Raw genomic sequence first — 18,591 nt, forward strand, 5'->3', positions numbered from 1 at the left:
TAAATTAGTTATACCAAAAATGCTTATTCCAGAAGATCCACAGATTAAGCAAAAACCCATAAATAGTAGGCCATTTAAAATTGAAACTTATGTGGGAAATACAAGACGAACAGAAAATATTATACAAATGTCACCACCGAAAAAACAGACTCGTTCACGAAGTAATAGCCATAGTATAAGACCAGTTTATCATAAAGAACAAGATAATGAAATCGTCAGAGATCAGTTAATGAATTGGATACGACTAGAATCGGAAGATGAACGAATTAAATATTTTATAAAAAAATCCGAACAAATTGATAAACAATTAGAGGAAACTATTGCAATGCAGCAAGGAAATTTTGATGTTAGGCCCCAATATGAATTTGAACCCAGGCAACAAAGAGTACAGTCTCGATAAATGGGTGATAATTGAATTTTAAATGACATGACATCCATTTCATCCAAAAATATATATTTCTGGGAGATTATCTACATTTTATCAAGAGTAGCTATTAATATTGAATTTAAAATGGCATGGTATTAAGTTTATCCATACGAGCATTTTTTATGTCAGATATACTAATCATTGTATTTATGTCTCCTAAATAATTAATTAATAAGAATAACGACCACTGACAAAACCAATCAATGAATATATTCCGGTGATATATTCATTAATTGATCATGGAGATTATAGTATTAATAGCAATATACCAGAAGTAAAATTTTTGTCATGGCACTTTCAATTCAATACAATATGTTTTCTGATTTAGAAACAAATATTTATAACTTCTTTTCACCTGCACTTAAACTAATTAATGGCTACTAAAAAGAAATGTAAATATAACGAAGAGTATAACTTCAAGTAGTTTAATGTAATTAATTTTTTCTGTTTGTAATAGTTGTAACTCATTTCAAAGAAAATTGCACAAATAAAATCGACATTGTTTGCCAAACCTTGTTTAAAATGTTAACATATACCGCATTTCTTGGAGGGAATAGTTGAGTGTGAAAAATATGTGAGACCCTCAGGATTCCCGAAAAAAATGTTGCCAAGCTAAGAAATATCGCAATTTTCCTACTTTTTTTAGCGATTTGGAATTTTAGTACTCGAATCAAAACTGTCCAAGACGAAATTTATAAAAACTTATTTTGCTTGTTTATTTTATGTAGCAGGTACAGGATTTAGAGTGAGACGAAACTGATTCAGTGCATGCCAATTGTAGAAATTTGTCAAACGATATTTCAAAGATAAAAAGTACCAGGTAGCTTATCCTAATTCCATAATTTGTACGGCTTATAAATAGAAAACAAAAAATACATCATCTTAACTTTGGATGATAAAATTTCAACTTTATAGGATTGGATTCGAGTTCGCCCCCCCCCCCCCTCCCCTACGGATACTTATTTGTACTTTTCATAGTTGTGCTAAAGGGAACGTGAGCAATCTATATTTTTAACCGACTTCAAACAAAAACGGAGGAGGTTATCAATTCGACTGTATTTTTTTTTTTTTTAATGTTTGTTACCGCAGAACTTTTGACTGGGTGAACCGATTTTGATGATTCTTTATCTGTTTGAAAGCTGGTGCTTCCCGTTTGGTCCCATTTCATTTTGGTCTAGTTCTGACAGCGGCATCCATGAGAAAATCATAAAAGTATTAAATTTGCATTCATTATACACGACTAGAGGACGAATAACTCAATATCACTTCGGTGATTCTTTTTTTAGTGAAAAATTAGTTAGTGTACTTCAGATTCACTAAAAATCCAAAAATAAAAAAACTTAACAAAAAGAAAACCGACTTCAAAAGTCCGACTTTTGAAGTCGGTTTTCTTTTTGTTAAAAGTTTTTTATTCCAATTTTTCGTACAATATTCTCTTAACTAATGCTCGATTTTCAACAATAACAAATCGAGGAAGTTGATTAAAAAAAATTAAAATTATTAACACTATTGGTCCGTAATTTAGTTAAAAATTCACTTACGATTAATCAAATTTCGTATTATCTAACATAAAATCTTTGCCGTATCTAAGACTAATAAGAAAGCTGGAATAATGTGTGCTTTTCCTATCGGCTGGCTTATCTCTAAAATTTACTAATCAGGTGATTTTATGAACACCAATACCAAAATTTATTTGTTTCATCACTATTTCTAAGCATCACAAACTTGGGATTAAAATTGGTATACCTTGATATATATTTCACATATACCAATAGGGTACAATTACGAACTACATTCATCAATGATATTAGTTTTATTAGAAAGATGAAAAAATTCATTTTAGCGATCGAAAACGCGGAAAATAGAAAATTGATTTGTTACATTCAATATTATAACTTTCGTTAGTATTTATTACCTATCGAATTTGAGGTGTTAAAATTGGCTAAAACTGTTCAATTTTAATCGCGTTTTCCTGATCGCAAGTATCATATTTTAACAAAAACTACAACGTTTAGATAAGAATCTAAAAAGAAATCACGTGGCATAATTATAACAGCAGTCTTCAGTCGGCAGAAATCTAAATCTAAAGAAAAATCGTTTTGCATATTTTTATTCACATTGGCTCCCTAACGGCTGCACTATATCCATAGTGAGGGCCTGTTTCATTTTGAATATTATTTACATAAATTACCTAAGTTACTATACAAATAAAATAATTATCATTTGGATCAAAATTTTCAGTCATATGCCATCATGTCTTTTTCGGCTGTCAAAATTACCAGTAAACTATCAAAATGTATACGTCAACCAATTTTGATGTACACTCGAACAATAGTAACTAATCGTGGTACAAATAAATTTCTTTTGAAACAAAATGAATCTGATCAATTATCGTCGAAAAGTGATAATCAATTGTTAACAAGAAGAACGTATGCAACATACAGAGAATATGAAAACAGGCAAATATGGCAGTGTCCAAGAGAACGAAACAACCGATGGAATTATGAAAGTTGTGACGCTTTCATGTCGCTAAAAGATTGGGATTTATACGAATCTCGTGCTCAAACAGAAGGTACATGTCGGGAACGAATTCCATTCCGTGATCCACCTAACTCCTGTTGTCAACAAATGTTGATGCCACATTGTCCATTATTAAAGAGACTGTCTTGCGATCCTGCGTGTATTCAACCACATTGTATTAAACGAGATCCACCATATAGATCATATTCAGAGTGTCAAGAATTTGTGAAGAAGTTCCCGAAAGATAAGCACCAATGTGATTATTGTCCAGTGTCTAATCTTTATTTGCCTCTTGCTCCAAAACTTCAACCTCCTTCGGATTGTACAAGCTGGAATAGAGATTTAAGTCATGAAAAGAAATATAAATGGGCACCATACTCATCACATTGCTACAGGAAACGACGATATTTAACATGCTTTTGGCCAAAATTACAAGCAAATCAAGGAATACCAAGCTGTAATAGTCCACAATACCTCTGATTGTTGAACAGTTTCAAAAGCACCATTACAAAATAATTTGCGGATCGATTTTTTTAATATTTTACAAATAGACAAATTTTTTCTAATGCAATCAAAAACAATCAAATTTTCCGATTAACATATTCATCAAGTAATTCATGTTGACTAATAAGTTTAAAAAAATACGAATTTATATTTGTACCACGTTTACAACAATAAAGTGATATACGTCAAATTTCATTGTTAGCTAAAAATAAAGTTTCAATAATTACATTTAGTATACTACTAAATTTAGCTAAAAATACCCCAGTTTTTATTTAAAATTGGTCAAAAGTTCACGGAAAAATCGTTTAAATAGATGGACCTAGCCATATCCCCTTGTATTTTAACATTCTTAACACGAACTTTGAGTGGAAATTCGTCTGAATTTCTTTTTATTTATTATCAATGAAAAATTTGCAACCAACATAGGAGATCCGCAATAACATCCAAAAAATTCAGGATGTTAAAATACGTGGAAAAAAGAAACAAAAAACCAAACATTTATTTTTGTTTTAGAGTTTTGACCAATTTTAAAGTTCTCGTATAATTTTTTCGCCCAGCGCTAAGTTTACGAGATAAAAGTTGTGATTAACCAAACACCGTTCGCAATTAATCATAGTTTGTGTATGTCGACTTTAAAATTTCGTCAGCAGCATTGAAAAATATTTTGCTATCAAAAAACAATTCAAATTTAAAAATCATAAATTAAGTTTTCCAATTTGTATCTCTTTATCTCAAGAACTAAGGATTGGACGAAAAAATCACAACAAGAGGTTTTTTGGTTGAAAATTGGTCAAAATGAACGTCTATTCAAACAATTCGTGCTCAGGAACACACATAGAAAATAAATTTAATTTATCCATCGTAATAATAATGTTGGCCACTTGAAAGAACTTTGCGCTATGCTACAAAGCTTTTTTTATTAAGCGCTAATTATACCTAATATTTGACACAACAATAGAAAAGAAAAAGCAATCCACTGTCGCAAAAATAGAAAATTGCACAACATTTTTCAATCAATTATACATCTGCAAACTTCCTGGAATTTTTTACATATTGTATTGTCAATGGCTTAAGTTTGACGGAGACAAACTGATTTTTCGATATAAAAAAAAGGTTTTCGGCTCTGAGGGTAAGGGAACAAAAAATTTATTAATTTATAGAGGTTTTTAATTTATCGAGTTTTATTATGATTTCATTTTTGGAAATGTCGAAAATTATTTGATTTTCCGAGACTTGACATTTTTGAAATCTATTAAAGGGTCCTTTTAAAGTTGACATAGTATACAAATATTGGAAAATATTACAATACTAATTTTCTATAGTACGGATTTTCTTAACACAAAATGTGGAGATTATAAATAAAGTCCCGAAAATTGTTACAGCACCATTAGTTACCACAACAATATCTTAAAAATTTCAGTCAAGCCTGGTAAATTTTTTTAATGCTAAATTATACTGTTTAAAATGTGATAATGGTTATTTTATGGACACAATTGCCCTTGAAACAATTATTTTATGAAATGATGACGAAATTCGTACGACTTTCTAAAGTACGCGCAACGTAAGAGTACAAATAAACGAAGCCCAGGTTACGTAAGTTCAAGGACATGACTGAATCGTGATGTAATAAATTTAAATGATCTAAAATAGGTCAAGATTTATGAACTAACACATAGTTAAATCATATCTATAATGCCCTATCCATGTCGTTATGTGCCTCTGATAACACAATATAATTGTATGTATGCATATATCTAATACCGGCAATAATTATTTATTATAAAATATTTGTAACAAAAATGATAGAATTGATTATACTATAATTTAAAATAATATTGTTTTTATTTTAAAATAAATAACGTTTCATTGAAAATAGTAAATACACCTCGTTATTAGAAATTTAAATATTCATAAACTTACAGAGTATCTAAAAATTATAATAAAGGAAAGCAAAGGGAAGAAATATAAGTCTGAGAATAAGATAAGCAAAGCTGTTAATTACCAAATAAAAATTTCGTTGTTCTAGTATACAGCAATACCGTACAAGAGTACAATATCATTTATGAAAACCGGCAATAATTATTTATTATTTTTTTCTGTTTATCGAAAACATCGTCGTCAGCTCTCAATTGTTCTAGGATAATTTGCAACGAATTAAAATTCAAGCTGGAAGGCAAATAATACAATATTAAAGCCTACTAATTTTCTCATCGAAGAAAATGAAAGTTGATTTTTCCAATGACGTGTAATTTCGAAGGTTTCCGGAAGATTATCTTTCATACAGGATTTCATGGGTGTCGTCAAGGAGGGTACATAGGGGCAGCTGCCCCCCTCTAGAGATTCACAAAAATGGTTCAAAGCATTCACTAGCTTTAAAATCAAAGATATTGTAATAGTATTTATCTATGAGTATACAATTCTACTAAATGCAAAATTTCAGTTATCGGATGGTTTTAGTATGAAATTAGAATCAATGAAGCTTCCTACAAATATTATAAACTTTTGTTCTTTCCTTGCGGTTTACAAGACCCAATGGACTATGTTGGCCATTTACGAACTCGAGCTCACTTTTTAAGTCCGAAGCCCGATATAAAAAAACATTTCACCTCGACATCTCTTTTCGTTTTTGATTATCGTTTTAACGGGCAGACAAAAGGAAATGGACTAATTAGGTTAATATATGAATACCTTTATCAAAATTTGGTTTGTAGTATCAATATTTCTAAGCGTTACAAACTTGGGATTAAACTTAATATACTCTGATATATTACATATATAGGGTATACACACTAAATAAAATAATGTTAACAACATGTTTTTAGTAAAAAGGCGCCCATGCGATGAAAGGGTGGAAAAGAGGAATAGTAGAAAAAAAACTTTTTAGATAAGGACCCCACACGAAAACACAAAAAAGTACACAATTCTCACCACTATAAAACTGGATTCCAGTGTCTGTAAACCCCAAAATTTATCTATAGATTCAACGCCTATTTTCAGGTAAACTAATGGTAAAATTGGTTTAATTTTAAAATAAAAATCAGTTTTCACGTTTTATCTTCTATATTTTTACTTGAATGTACCTACAATTCATATTTGCCACCCTGTTTGCCCCAGACTATAATATATTCGTGAAAACCTCTAATCGAAAATCATTTGTATCCAAATCGGTCACTCAAATTTTCAATTTCAAAAATTTTCTTCCTTCAAAGCATTTTTGAAATACAAACATCGGCTTTATTTAACGATTGCTTTTATTTGGAGCCATTATGGGAGAAACCCAAAAATTTTAATGTAATCATCAAATAAACTACACATTTTATAGTCCTAATTATCTACTCTAATCCAAAGATCAGAAAATTTTGTTGAATGGACAAGTTTTTTGGATTAATCATCTTTGAGATAAAATTTCTCATCTAATTTCAATAAAATAATATAAATACTTTTATCACATAAAATTGCCTTCCAAATTCGGTATAATTACTTTTGCATCGTCTTGTATGTTTATACCTTTTTTTCAAACAGTCACTCACAATAAAAACATGTTAACTATAATCAATAATTCATGTTATGTTTACTATATCTTTATTAAGGTGTTTAATTTTTATATAAAAATATGTAAGTTAATATTTCAAAATGAAATCATCACATGAAGAAACATTTCATGAAATTATGAGACCAATAATAATATATACACAATTGTTCTCATTATTACCAATTTCCAATTATAAAAAGTTATATATTGAACAAAAACCAACTTTTCATTGGACATCATTTAAAACTGTATATTGTTTTTATGGTATATTTTCAACAATATTAAGTATTTATATATGTTTTTCTACGCAATTTGCCGAATTGGATTTTAAAATTGGTGCTTTATGTAAGTTATGTTAATTACGACTATCTAAAATTTTTGAATAATAAAAAAATATGCTTCAACCGACTTTAAAACAAAACCTGGTGTCGCACATACCCCATATTTGTTTCAAATATTCTTTATGGTGGAAACATCGAGAAAATATTGGCAAAACATCACATATGTAGCCGGGTTGCTTGGTTTTTTATGTAATATAAAAAATATTATATTTAAAATATGTCAGTCATCCATATCCGGTATAACAATCTTTAAGTGATTGGGCCGTCACGTAACTAGTCAACTAGATAACTAGGCAATTTGTATGACGTAAATGTAATAAAATGCTTTAAAAATATCGTAAACTAGGCAATTTGAAAGACATTAATGCAATAAAGTGCTCTAAAAATATCGTAAAAGCGTCAAAAACCAAAGTTTTGTTTTCTTTTTGGAAAGCGCCGTAAGGTAATGTTTTTTATGCATTAACATAATCTGTGATAAATTTGAAAACTTTTTGAATCTCAATCACCGATTAATTTTTGTACAATTCACATAATTGTGAGTTTTTCCATAAGGTACTGTGTTAAAAAGCACAATTTTAAAATGAAATAATTTAAAAACTGAGTTTATTGTGATCAAAGGATTTTTAACCGGTCATTTACCGCAAAAAAATGAACATTCACCGCACTTGCTTTACAGCCGCACTACCTTAAAAATTTTTAATTCATTTTGATTTGATAAGTAGGTTTATATATATATATTGAATTTAAAAAAATTTCTATTTTCAGTTTCATGTTTAGCATTTCACTTAACAGTTTTAGTAACTATGCTGACTTCGTTAATTTTGGCTTATAATTGGCCATCAATTATGCAAAATTGGATAGAAATTGAAAATACTTTAACAAGTTATAAAACAAAATTGCGTATCAAATCAAGAATTTGGTGGATCGCAGGTTTACTATATTTATCAACATTTAGTAAGTCCAAAAAGTATCCTTTATTAATTCTTATCTTATATTTTTAAATGAGCAATTCTTGTATATACAACGTGTTCTGTTATTGACTGCAGAAACCTAACTTCCTAAAATAAGCTCATCAAGAGCAACAAAAAAACTCTTTTCCAAATTTCGATTTGAGGCCTTATTTGGGACATATGGGTATGGCAAAAATTGATATATTTGTTCATTCCAACAATCCAACAACTTTCATGAAATTTAGGATACAGGGTGTTTTTGGAGCGAAAAATCGATCTAACTAGGTTTCATTCTCAGAAACTTTAATCTCGGCAACGGCCCCAATGATTTTCATGAAATTTAGTATGCAGGGTGTTTCGGGTACTGAAGAATATAAATACAATATATACTGTTGTCCATAGTCGTAGTCATAGCGATAATTATAAACTGTCGTTTCAGTTTTTTCTGTTTCATTTTCTTTTCAAAATCTCAAATCTTACGGAGAAAGTTACACCAAAACCATTTGTTTTCTAGCCCATGTTCGAATAAAACCCTTTTTAATATATATTTCCACTTTTCAAAAACCTATTTGCAACATGGGAACAGAAAGAAGACTAAAATTTGTAATGAAGAATTATGTGGGAATATGCAACACCATCGACTTTCAACCCAGGCCTAACCTTAGATTGAAACACACTCACGACGTTATTTGTATGTTATATTATGGTTATTTCTTTGAACATCAAGTAGCTGAGTGAGTAAAAGCGTGGCTATATATATTTACTTTACGTCTTCGAATTCAGCAGCAGTCACAAAATTTTTTTTTTTTATCATCATATATAGATAGCTCTATTGGATTTTTTTTATCTATTTCACATTTGTTACCTTGAACGTTTCTTATTTAATTTTTTTTATAACTGTATTATTTTAATTACGAGTTGGTTGAGTTGAGTTTGTAGACTATCGAGGATTTGGTTGGGTTCTGATCTTTTTACCCCTTGCGTTCAAAAATGGGATACTATTACAGAAAACGGATATATATACATATATTTATATATAAAAGATATGCGATCTGCGTGCATTTATTCAACAATCAATCGATTTCGCTACGACTAGAAGTAAGTCAGAATTCCTCTCAAGTTTCAAACACAACTCTACTTAACTGCAAATATACTGCAATTAATCGATTCTATCTTTCTATAATCTAGATTCTGATAAATAAGTCTATATTTTTTACAGGCGAACATCTTTTATATATGATAGTGGTAGGAATACGTTGTAACTGTACAACTACAGATTTACATCTAAACTCTAGTTCTTCAAATACAGAACGCTATTTTAAGGAGTATTTTGCAACTTTTTACAAAAATCGGCCATTTTCTTTTCATACAGCTATTTGGTTAACAGTAAGTATTATTAGCGATATAGTAAAAGCATAAAAATACTAATAACTTTACGAAAAAAAAGGTTGTTTCTCAATACTTCTCAAAAGGTTGTTTCTCATAAATAAATCATTAAAATCTAAAGAATCAAATATTAGATTTTAATACCTCATTTAATCTGGTAACTAACAATATTTGTTTCAACTCTGCGGCCAACACACGCCGACTCGAAATTTCTAGCCATCGCAATTCTTCGCCTCTTTAAAGATTGATGTAAACTCCACATAAATTAAGTTTTTTCAAAAGGGCGGGGAGGTAAATCGAAAGGTTGAATGTGTGAACTGTTTTGCCTGTCTTTTTTGTAGATAACAGACATAATAGGTAACTTTGCTTGGAACTTCATAAACATAATATTAGTAATTTTTGGTATAGCATTAAGTGGATTATTTGAACTAATTACTAAACGTATTGAACTATTGTTAGAAACAACACCATCCAAATATGTGAGTAACATTAATTTTTAACACGTTGTTATTAGCTTGACCTGTATGTATGTGTGTATGTATGATTGTAACGGTACCTTTCAACGTAATTTTTCCCAACTTGTAGACATACGTTTGACTTGAAAATTTGCAATTTTAAGGACCGATTACAGTATACAATAATTTAATAACTTTATCTTAGTATCTTGATCAGGATCACCAGGATAAACGATCCATAATCTAATCTTTACTGCATTTCCTAATAATTTTATCTTGAAATAGTATTCTCAACGGTAAAACGGTGTAATGGCGATAGTGTTCCCTCCTCATGCGGAAGATCGTTCCATTATAGTTAATAATTTTTTTATTCTACTTGGTTACCCAAAAATTACACAATCTTTTATTTAGCAAGACTAAAAATAACCTATACTTTACTTACAATAATCATCTTTCAAATCCATCATCGCATTTCTCACACAAGTTTTGATTTTCAAGGTTACTGAAATTATAAGAATATTACCAGATTTCAACCTTATGCTTATTGCGATAATTACCCATATTTTACGTACGTAGCCCTATCATTAAACTACCCAGGCACTATCTATACTGCGTCGTTTACAAGTATATATGAAAGCAGCCCAAGTATTTCGGTGTAACAATTTGAAATTTATAATTTTATAACTTATTATTTTAGGCAGCTTATGATCAACAATTTTGGCGTAACATACAGAAAGATTATACAAGCGTTACATTATTAGTGCGTCGAATGGATAAATACTTAACAATATTGATATTTGTTTCAATATCAAATAACGTTTTCGCTATTTGTAAACAATTACTTACAATTCATTAGTAAGTTTATAATAAACGCTTTCCTAATATTTCTTACCAAAGATTTTAATGAAATGTGTGGTCTACAAAAAGACCCATTTTCTAAAGAAGAGATTATATACACGGTGATCACACAGTACGAAGGTGTTAGAAATATTTTAATTAATTAAGCAACATTATATTTTAATTTAATATTAAACAGTTGAAAATTGAAATATAGTCTTGCCAATTCCTAATGTAAGAAGATGCATAAAGGAAGTTTTTGATGATTGTTTCTTACACTAGGGATTCAATTCTAAGGTATTATACATACAGTTACCTTGGAAAGTAAATTTTCAATATTTTCCAACGTTATTAAAGTGTAAAACAATACATTTTCTTAAACAAGGAAACTATGTACAACACATCCCTTCATATTCTTTCTACTTTTCCCAATCTAGAAATAACACCTTCTTAAGAACGTTAGCAACTATGATTAACCAACTTGTCCAAGTCACTGATAATTAAATTTCTTTTTAGCCATTTTGGTAACTGGCTAGGATTTGTTTATGCTAATGGTTCAAATATATATTTTATAATTCGTACAGCAGTGGTAATTTTAAGTATATCGAATATTTATGCTGAAAGTAAGAAACCATTAAAATTAATTTTAAGTCTACCAATATCAACTGAGGTACAGACAAACGTCCGTATAAAGGTCGTTGAGCCGAATACATGAATAACTTCCTTTATGTTAAGATAATTCAATTCGAAAACAAACAAAGCCAAAGTTCAAAAACTCTTAGAAGGGTTTCTTTCCTTAGCTTCATTCTAAAGTGGCTTCCTAACTCTTTGAGTAACTTGCTTACATAACGCTTCAGGCACAGTTGACTATCCCGTTAGCTGAAAATTGTGTTTAAAACAGTCTTTGAGATAGTTAAAAAGAAACTACAGTTAAGTATTATTAACTTATCAGACTGGCCCCGTATTTAATTTTTCGGAAATTTTGTCTTCAATCTTATACAACATAAAAAGTTCATGTATTCGATACATCATGGATTATTATTGCATAAAAGCTTCTTAAACTATAATTTAAACATTGCAGTTAAATCGATTTATTCAACAAATTGATGTCGATACAATTTCACTAACTGGTATTCAATTATTCACAGTTAGACGGAGTGTTCTTGCTACGGTAAGTATTAAGATATGATTAAATCACATTAACTTTAGTACATTAATGTATGAAATCCAAATCGAACCCCAGTCCTGGCAGGTCTGAGTTGATATACCTACAACAATTGCTACTCGCAACAAGCTAGCGGACAAGTCTAGGTTATTCATTCACCGTACGAGAACCCACTAGTGATACGAGTTTCTCCTAACACTAATGACATGGGCGTAGCTATCATAGGGCTAAGTGGTGCCGAGCACCAACGCCTTGAACCTCAGTAGGCCGGTTAAGCATTGAAAAGAAAGGAGCACTGAGCAGTCTGTTCCCGAAGCTAGCAATAACAGAGCTCCTAATTTAAGACTTTTTAAGTTTTTTGCCGTCATTTCTGATGATACAACATGTCAGAAACATATTGCAGCACAACGGTATATCTATAATAACTCTAAGTAGTTTTATCGAAAGGTAAAGAATGTTTTTCTATAAACACAAGTTTGAATTAACAAATGATCTATTATAGAAACTATAATATCTTATTATGAACAGATTATGAACACCACATTGATTTTATTTGACATAGAAAACGAGGCGACATCAAACTTAACTGATTTGAGTCAAGTTATAAACAAATTTTCAAAAATTTAAAGAGATTGCGAATTTGACTGAGAATTTTCTTTAAAAAAATTTTCTTTTCGTGTATTGATCTCATCTGTGTAACAAATATTTTGTACTTTCATGTGCATCGTTGTCTGGAACGTGGAGAGACGGAGTGGGGCTATTGTTTTTTATTTATGCACCGGGGCCCTTGGCAACCTAGCTACGCCACTGCCACTGTCTAATGACTCGAAAAAATTTAACCATATGTCAGGTTTTGAATATCCAATTTATAATTCCCATACGAAAGATCAACTTTCGTAAGTTTGTAGGATTTCACATCATTATTCACCTTCGTGGATCCATTTTTCGGTCCCTTACCATGTTTGTTATAAGAATTTTATATTATTATTTTCAGATGGCTTCATCCATAATTACCTATACAATATTAATTAGTAGTTTGCCGGATGATATTTTACTTTAGGTAAGTACCTACATTAAAGACTGAAAACAGAGAACAGGTGTGAGAAAAAAGCAAAAAATTACCGTATATACCAAGTTTCATCAAATTCCAAAACCACAAATTTATTCGATTTTTCCAAAAACAAAATGCTCTTTATGGGCAAATGAATTTATCAAATCATCGCACAAATCAAATTGAAAAATAAATTTATAATGCTTATAAAATTAAGATAATAGGAATATAATGGAACGAAATGATGGATCAAATTTCATGTGTATAACTAACGTTTGTAAAAAAAATATTGTTGGAATACTAAATCAAACTGACCTAATAACGTTTTATTAAAATAATTAAAAAATATTATACCTTGTTCTTCTATAATAATAATTCCTCAACTCTTTTCCCTCATTTTAAGCAATCTTATTTTATTACATATTTTGTATAATATTTCCTGCTGTATTGTGTTAATTGAAATACATATTTTTTATTGAAGAATCTTGTTTTATTTATTAATGGATCTTTTACTCACGATGGTAATGATGAAAGATACGAAAAATATTGTAATAAATACAAAACCTATATACACTAAAGCCTGTCAATAATATGCCTACCAAGCTGATATTTTGCATTGAAATTTCATTAATTAGAAATTTCACTTAACGAATCACAATCTTAATCGCAACCCTGACTTGTTAGACTACCCACAGATTGACTATTCGGTCTGCCGAACAGTCTGCAAACTCATTTAGCCAAACTAGTCAGTCTGGCTTATTGTATAGAAAAATATATCAACTATCATGCATTATTAGTCAGTCACCACTTTTATCTCATTTCAATTAAAATAGATAACCAGTCTCAATCCTAATGCATATTACACACAATTTAAAAACAACTATGCTGTATACAAACATAGTCGACAGATTATTATATTCAACCAACATTGCAAATCTCGGCTTACCATACGTTGTCTGACGAATACGCCAACATGTTGGAAACTCCAATATTGATACTTGAGTACAACCAAGTACAAATAGTACAGTTAAAGAGTTACAAGTAAAGGAAAATGAAAGAAACCGCTCGTATTTTACTAAAACCTCATGGAATGTGTTTCTTAGATGTTAAATATCATTAATAACGCATAAGTTAGTGACGCAAATTTTTATGTTTCTTAATCAACAATAAATTGTTAATTCAATGTAACAATTAATGTTAAAGTTGACTTACAAAATTAATAAATAGGCAACTTGAACTACGTGTACGTTATACATGTATAATAGTTTTCGATTATTTGACAAACACCATAGACAATAAATTATAAATAGTATAATATAAATATTTATTATCTATGACAAACACTTAACATTTAAGTCATACAAGCTGCCTAATTACTAATTTTTAAGTGAACTTTAACATTGATAGTTTCATTGAATTTAATGAAAAATTTATTGTTTATTAACAAATAGAAACATTTGCGTCACTAACTCATGCGTTACTATTCGATATTCGACACCTAAGAATCACATTTAATGAGGTTTTAGCAATATTCCAGCGGTTTCTTTAATTTTCCTTTATTAACCGATTTTTATAACATTTTTTAATGTAGGTACTAATAGGCAATAGTCTGTGGCATTGTAGCTCCTAATGAACCGATTTTTATGATTTTGTTTGAAAGGAAATTTGATACAGTTTATTGGACATTTCTGAATTAAGGGAAATTTCTGGAAGCCGACGCATAAAAGACAAAAAATAAAGTAAAAAAATGTCAAAGGTTTGTATCCCATCCAGATTAGTATATTTTTACGTTCTATTTAACAATTGCATTCACACATATATTATTATCACATTATATTCCCCTTCAAAATAGGTTATTACTTTTTTACCATTTTTTACTAGGCCTTCTCAATTATTCATATAGGTAAAAAAAATAACATGTCGTCTAACCAATAATTTAGATACATAATGTTTATTATCTTATCTTCATTAATATTTCGATAATATTTTATGATTTTTAGAATCAAATATGTTGATACATTTTTATGATAAAGTAAAAGTTACTCGATAAAATGAAATCATCCCATGAAGAAACATTTCATGAAATTATGAGACCAATAATAGCAAATACACAATTTTTCTCATTATTTCCAATTTCAAATTACAAGAAGTTGTATATTGAACAAAAATCAAATGCGTTCGGTTATTTTTCGGCCCACAGATTATAAAAAATAAAAATCTGTGTTTCAACCACCTTTTAATAAATACGGCATAATATAAAAGTTGTTCAAAATAGCAGCTTGTGAAGTTGGCACTCCCTAATAAAAAGCTTGAATTTTAGAATAGTTTTTTATAATAGTTTTCAAAATATTTCCCATTTTATGGTTTGGTTTTCAATCTTCTTCAAAACTATAAATTTGATTAATTTAACCCGGATTTTTGTTTACCTTACAAAGAAAATTTTGTCGAATTTTCGATATTTTTCAAAATGGCTAACTTCATACATCTTATAATTATTTCAATTATTTCTGTAACTACCATTTGTTCAATGTATTGATCTCCTAAGTAACCCAAACAAATTTTTTCACACGCATAAATTGCCCAGTTTAATGGATTGAATCATTTAGTTTATCATCTTGAACTTTTTGACAAACAACAAACGTAATCATGTTAAAAAATTGCACCCATCATTTACAACCATTAAAAAAATCAAGTCGATCAGTATTAATACATAACAAAAAAGTCAATAATAATAAAATAATATACCGTTATATCAATTATTTAATAAAAACCGAAGAACCAAAAGAACAAGAACGTATTTTACGTAGTGAAAAATTCAAGCTAACAAATTGGAAGGTAATGCAAGAAATTGATTTTTAACGTTGCAATAATTTGTTACAGAGTTGAAATTTAGATATAGTGGTTAATATCGGCTTCAAAAATGTTCTTTAAAAGTTTTTCATCGGTCCAAGGACTCCAAAATTAAGAAGGATCGGAAATCGTAAAATAAGATTTTTCCGGTGAACTTTCCTATAATCAATAATAGCTGAAACATTTTCTGCACATAATATCCTGAGGCACTTTCCTAGTAGTAAGAGTTTGTAATAAAACGCTCCGACCGTCGAGGGGGGCGATGAAAATTTTGTAGCCGAAAATTCTGTTTTAACTCGATCAAACATTACTCTTGATTTTGTAAAGGGAACCAGTTATTTCAGATAAGTCGCTATATCAACTTCATTGAAATTCACGCTGTCGAAACCTTATGGAAACTAATTATGGAAAATAGACAAGCAGATTATCCTTATTTCGAGACTCCAAATTTTGTACCAAAGTATACAACTTAAGAGTAACTTGTTCTTAAGAGTAACATGTTGCTCGGTATGTCTTGTACAATTTTTATAATCACATCTGCTACAAACTACAATTTTTATTTTTCTCCATTTCTATATCTCAATATGTTTCAATTAAGCACTAAATAACTAATTAGTAAACAATTTTATTGTGGGAAATTTTTTTCAAAAGGGTCTTGTTTTCGTTAAAATTGAGTTACTTGAAAAAACAAAGCTCGATATCTAGCCTTACTAAAAAAACCGTTCCTCCCCCAGAGAAATACAATTAACGATAAAAACTACAGTCAGAATTATTGAATTCAACTCTCATATATAATTACTGTGCATTTATTGTAAGTCCAGTTGCATAATTTTTTTAATCCTTAAATCTAAATTTCCAACTAGTAACAAATTAATTTATTTTAAGGTAGGTAGATATACAGATATCTTTTTCAACTTGACATATGCAAAATAATAAGAATATAGTTTAAAAAACTAAAAAATACGCTTGCTCTAAGTATACCCCTAGTTCGATTTACATCTAGGCATATAACTATCACGAGTAGTACATGCGTTAAGCAATGCATCTAAGTTAAGCAATGCAGTTAAGTAATGCATCTAAGCTACTTGCATCGTGGCTTCGATGTCTTTTAAGCTATACAACAGTTCTTCTGTTGTGTGCCTGCAGAGAGTGGGGGTCAAGATGCATTGCTTAACACATCTATCTGTCATACTCGTGATATTTTTATGCCTAGATGTAAATCGAACTAGTTTTATATGTATAGTATGGTTATCGGTAGTATAATAAATGTATATAACTGATGATGTCCACGCATTTTTTGTAAATGTCAAGTTAAAAAAAAAAAAAAACCCTGTGTAAGGATACTTATGTTCATTTTTCCTGAATTAGGAGAAAAGTAGTACATTCTTTATGAAGCAAATGAAACAAATGACAAAAGCACGTCCAATTGAACCGGATTATTTTCAAAAACGTACAATAAATCGTCTGTGGAGTCGATTTTTAGACTGTACAAATTATTTAAATGTTGCAGATGAAGAATATAAAAAATATGAAGAACAAGCTGATATATTAGCAAAAGCAACAAACAATACAAAAGCTTTAATAAATATATCAGATAAATTTGATAGATTAAAAAAACTTGATCCATTAGACTATCGCAAAGTTTTAACACTAACAAACGATGTTGGAGTACTTAATAACAAAAATACCAAGCAATGTTGTCCAATTAAATCATTTTCAGAATTTGTTCACACAACCGAAATAGTTAAAACCACGGGTTCCGAATTAATTATATATGCACCTCCCACACGCAAAAAAAGACATTTCCGTTTAAATGTTGAAGATTTCGCAAATAATTATTTCTCAATAAGACGACGAAAATTTAAACCATGACAAGACATTGTTAACATAAAAGTTGTATCAAAAAGTTCAAAAATTCGAGATACGTAAACTGTTTTTGAAATTATTTGTATTTGCAATTTTTAATGAAACTTTTTTACAATCCAAAAATGCAAAACGAATTAATTCCATTGTTTTCTTGACATGTCGCTTGTTGGAATGCTTGTTAACGTATATAATTGTTAAATGTTACAAAAACTGGCAATGACTTCTAAAAATCTACTAAATTTTAACGATTAAAAGCAGTTTTCCTGTTGTATTTCCTGTTTTATTTCCTTTACCAGGTGTATTCAATTCTATAATTTTCAACGTTTATTCTGTCCAAATTTCTTATATAATGCATGTAGCAACTTTGTCAAGTAAGATTAATTGTGATTAATTTGTAACTCATATTTTTCGGTAAATAAACTTGTATTAAAGAATGCTTTTTGTTTTTATTTTTAATATTCACATTCACAATATTTTAAAGAAAATGACGATGATAGAACCTTAGCGATACAAGAGTTATTCTTAAAATTTTGGCATTTGTCATCATTTTTCATAAGAAGTGAAAACTTTAAAAATTACTACTTTAATAAATTTATTTTTATATTTTAAAAAAGCTTTTATAAAAACTCGCAAATTAAAAAATGTAACTTGAATCAAGCAAACGTAATTTGGCCCCCCACAAATTTTTTTTGGGTTAATTGTAAATC

At 29.4% G+C, this 18,591-nt stretch overlaps 1 protein-coding gene across 1 annotated transcript; it reads left to right on the forward strand.

Annotated features, from left to right (window-relative positions):
• The first annotated feature begins 15,769 nt into the window (after window positions 1-15,769).
• On the forward strand, window positions 15,770-17,931 carry LOC123296492. The gene is made up of 2 exons (XM_044877978.1): window positions 15,770-16,003; window positions 17,387-17,931. The coding sequence occupies exons 1-2, from the start codon at window positions 15,815-15,817 to the stop codon at window positions 17,888-17,890; spliced, it is 693 nt and encodes a 230-aa protein (XP_044733913.1). The 5' UTR covers window positions 15,770-15,814; the 3' UTR covers window positions 17,891-17,931.
• Window positions 17,932-18,591: the final 660 nt, after the last annotated feature.

The sequence above is a fragment of the Chrysoperla carnea genome, chromosome 3, assembly GCF_905475395.1.
Source record: "Chrysoperla carnea chromosome 3, inChrCarn1.1, whole genome shotgun sequence".
Taxonomy (NCBI): Eukaryota; Metazoa; Arthropoda; class Insecta; order Neuroptera; family Chrysopidae; genus Chrysoperla; species Chrysoperla carnea.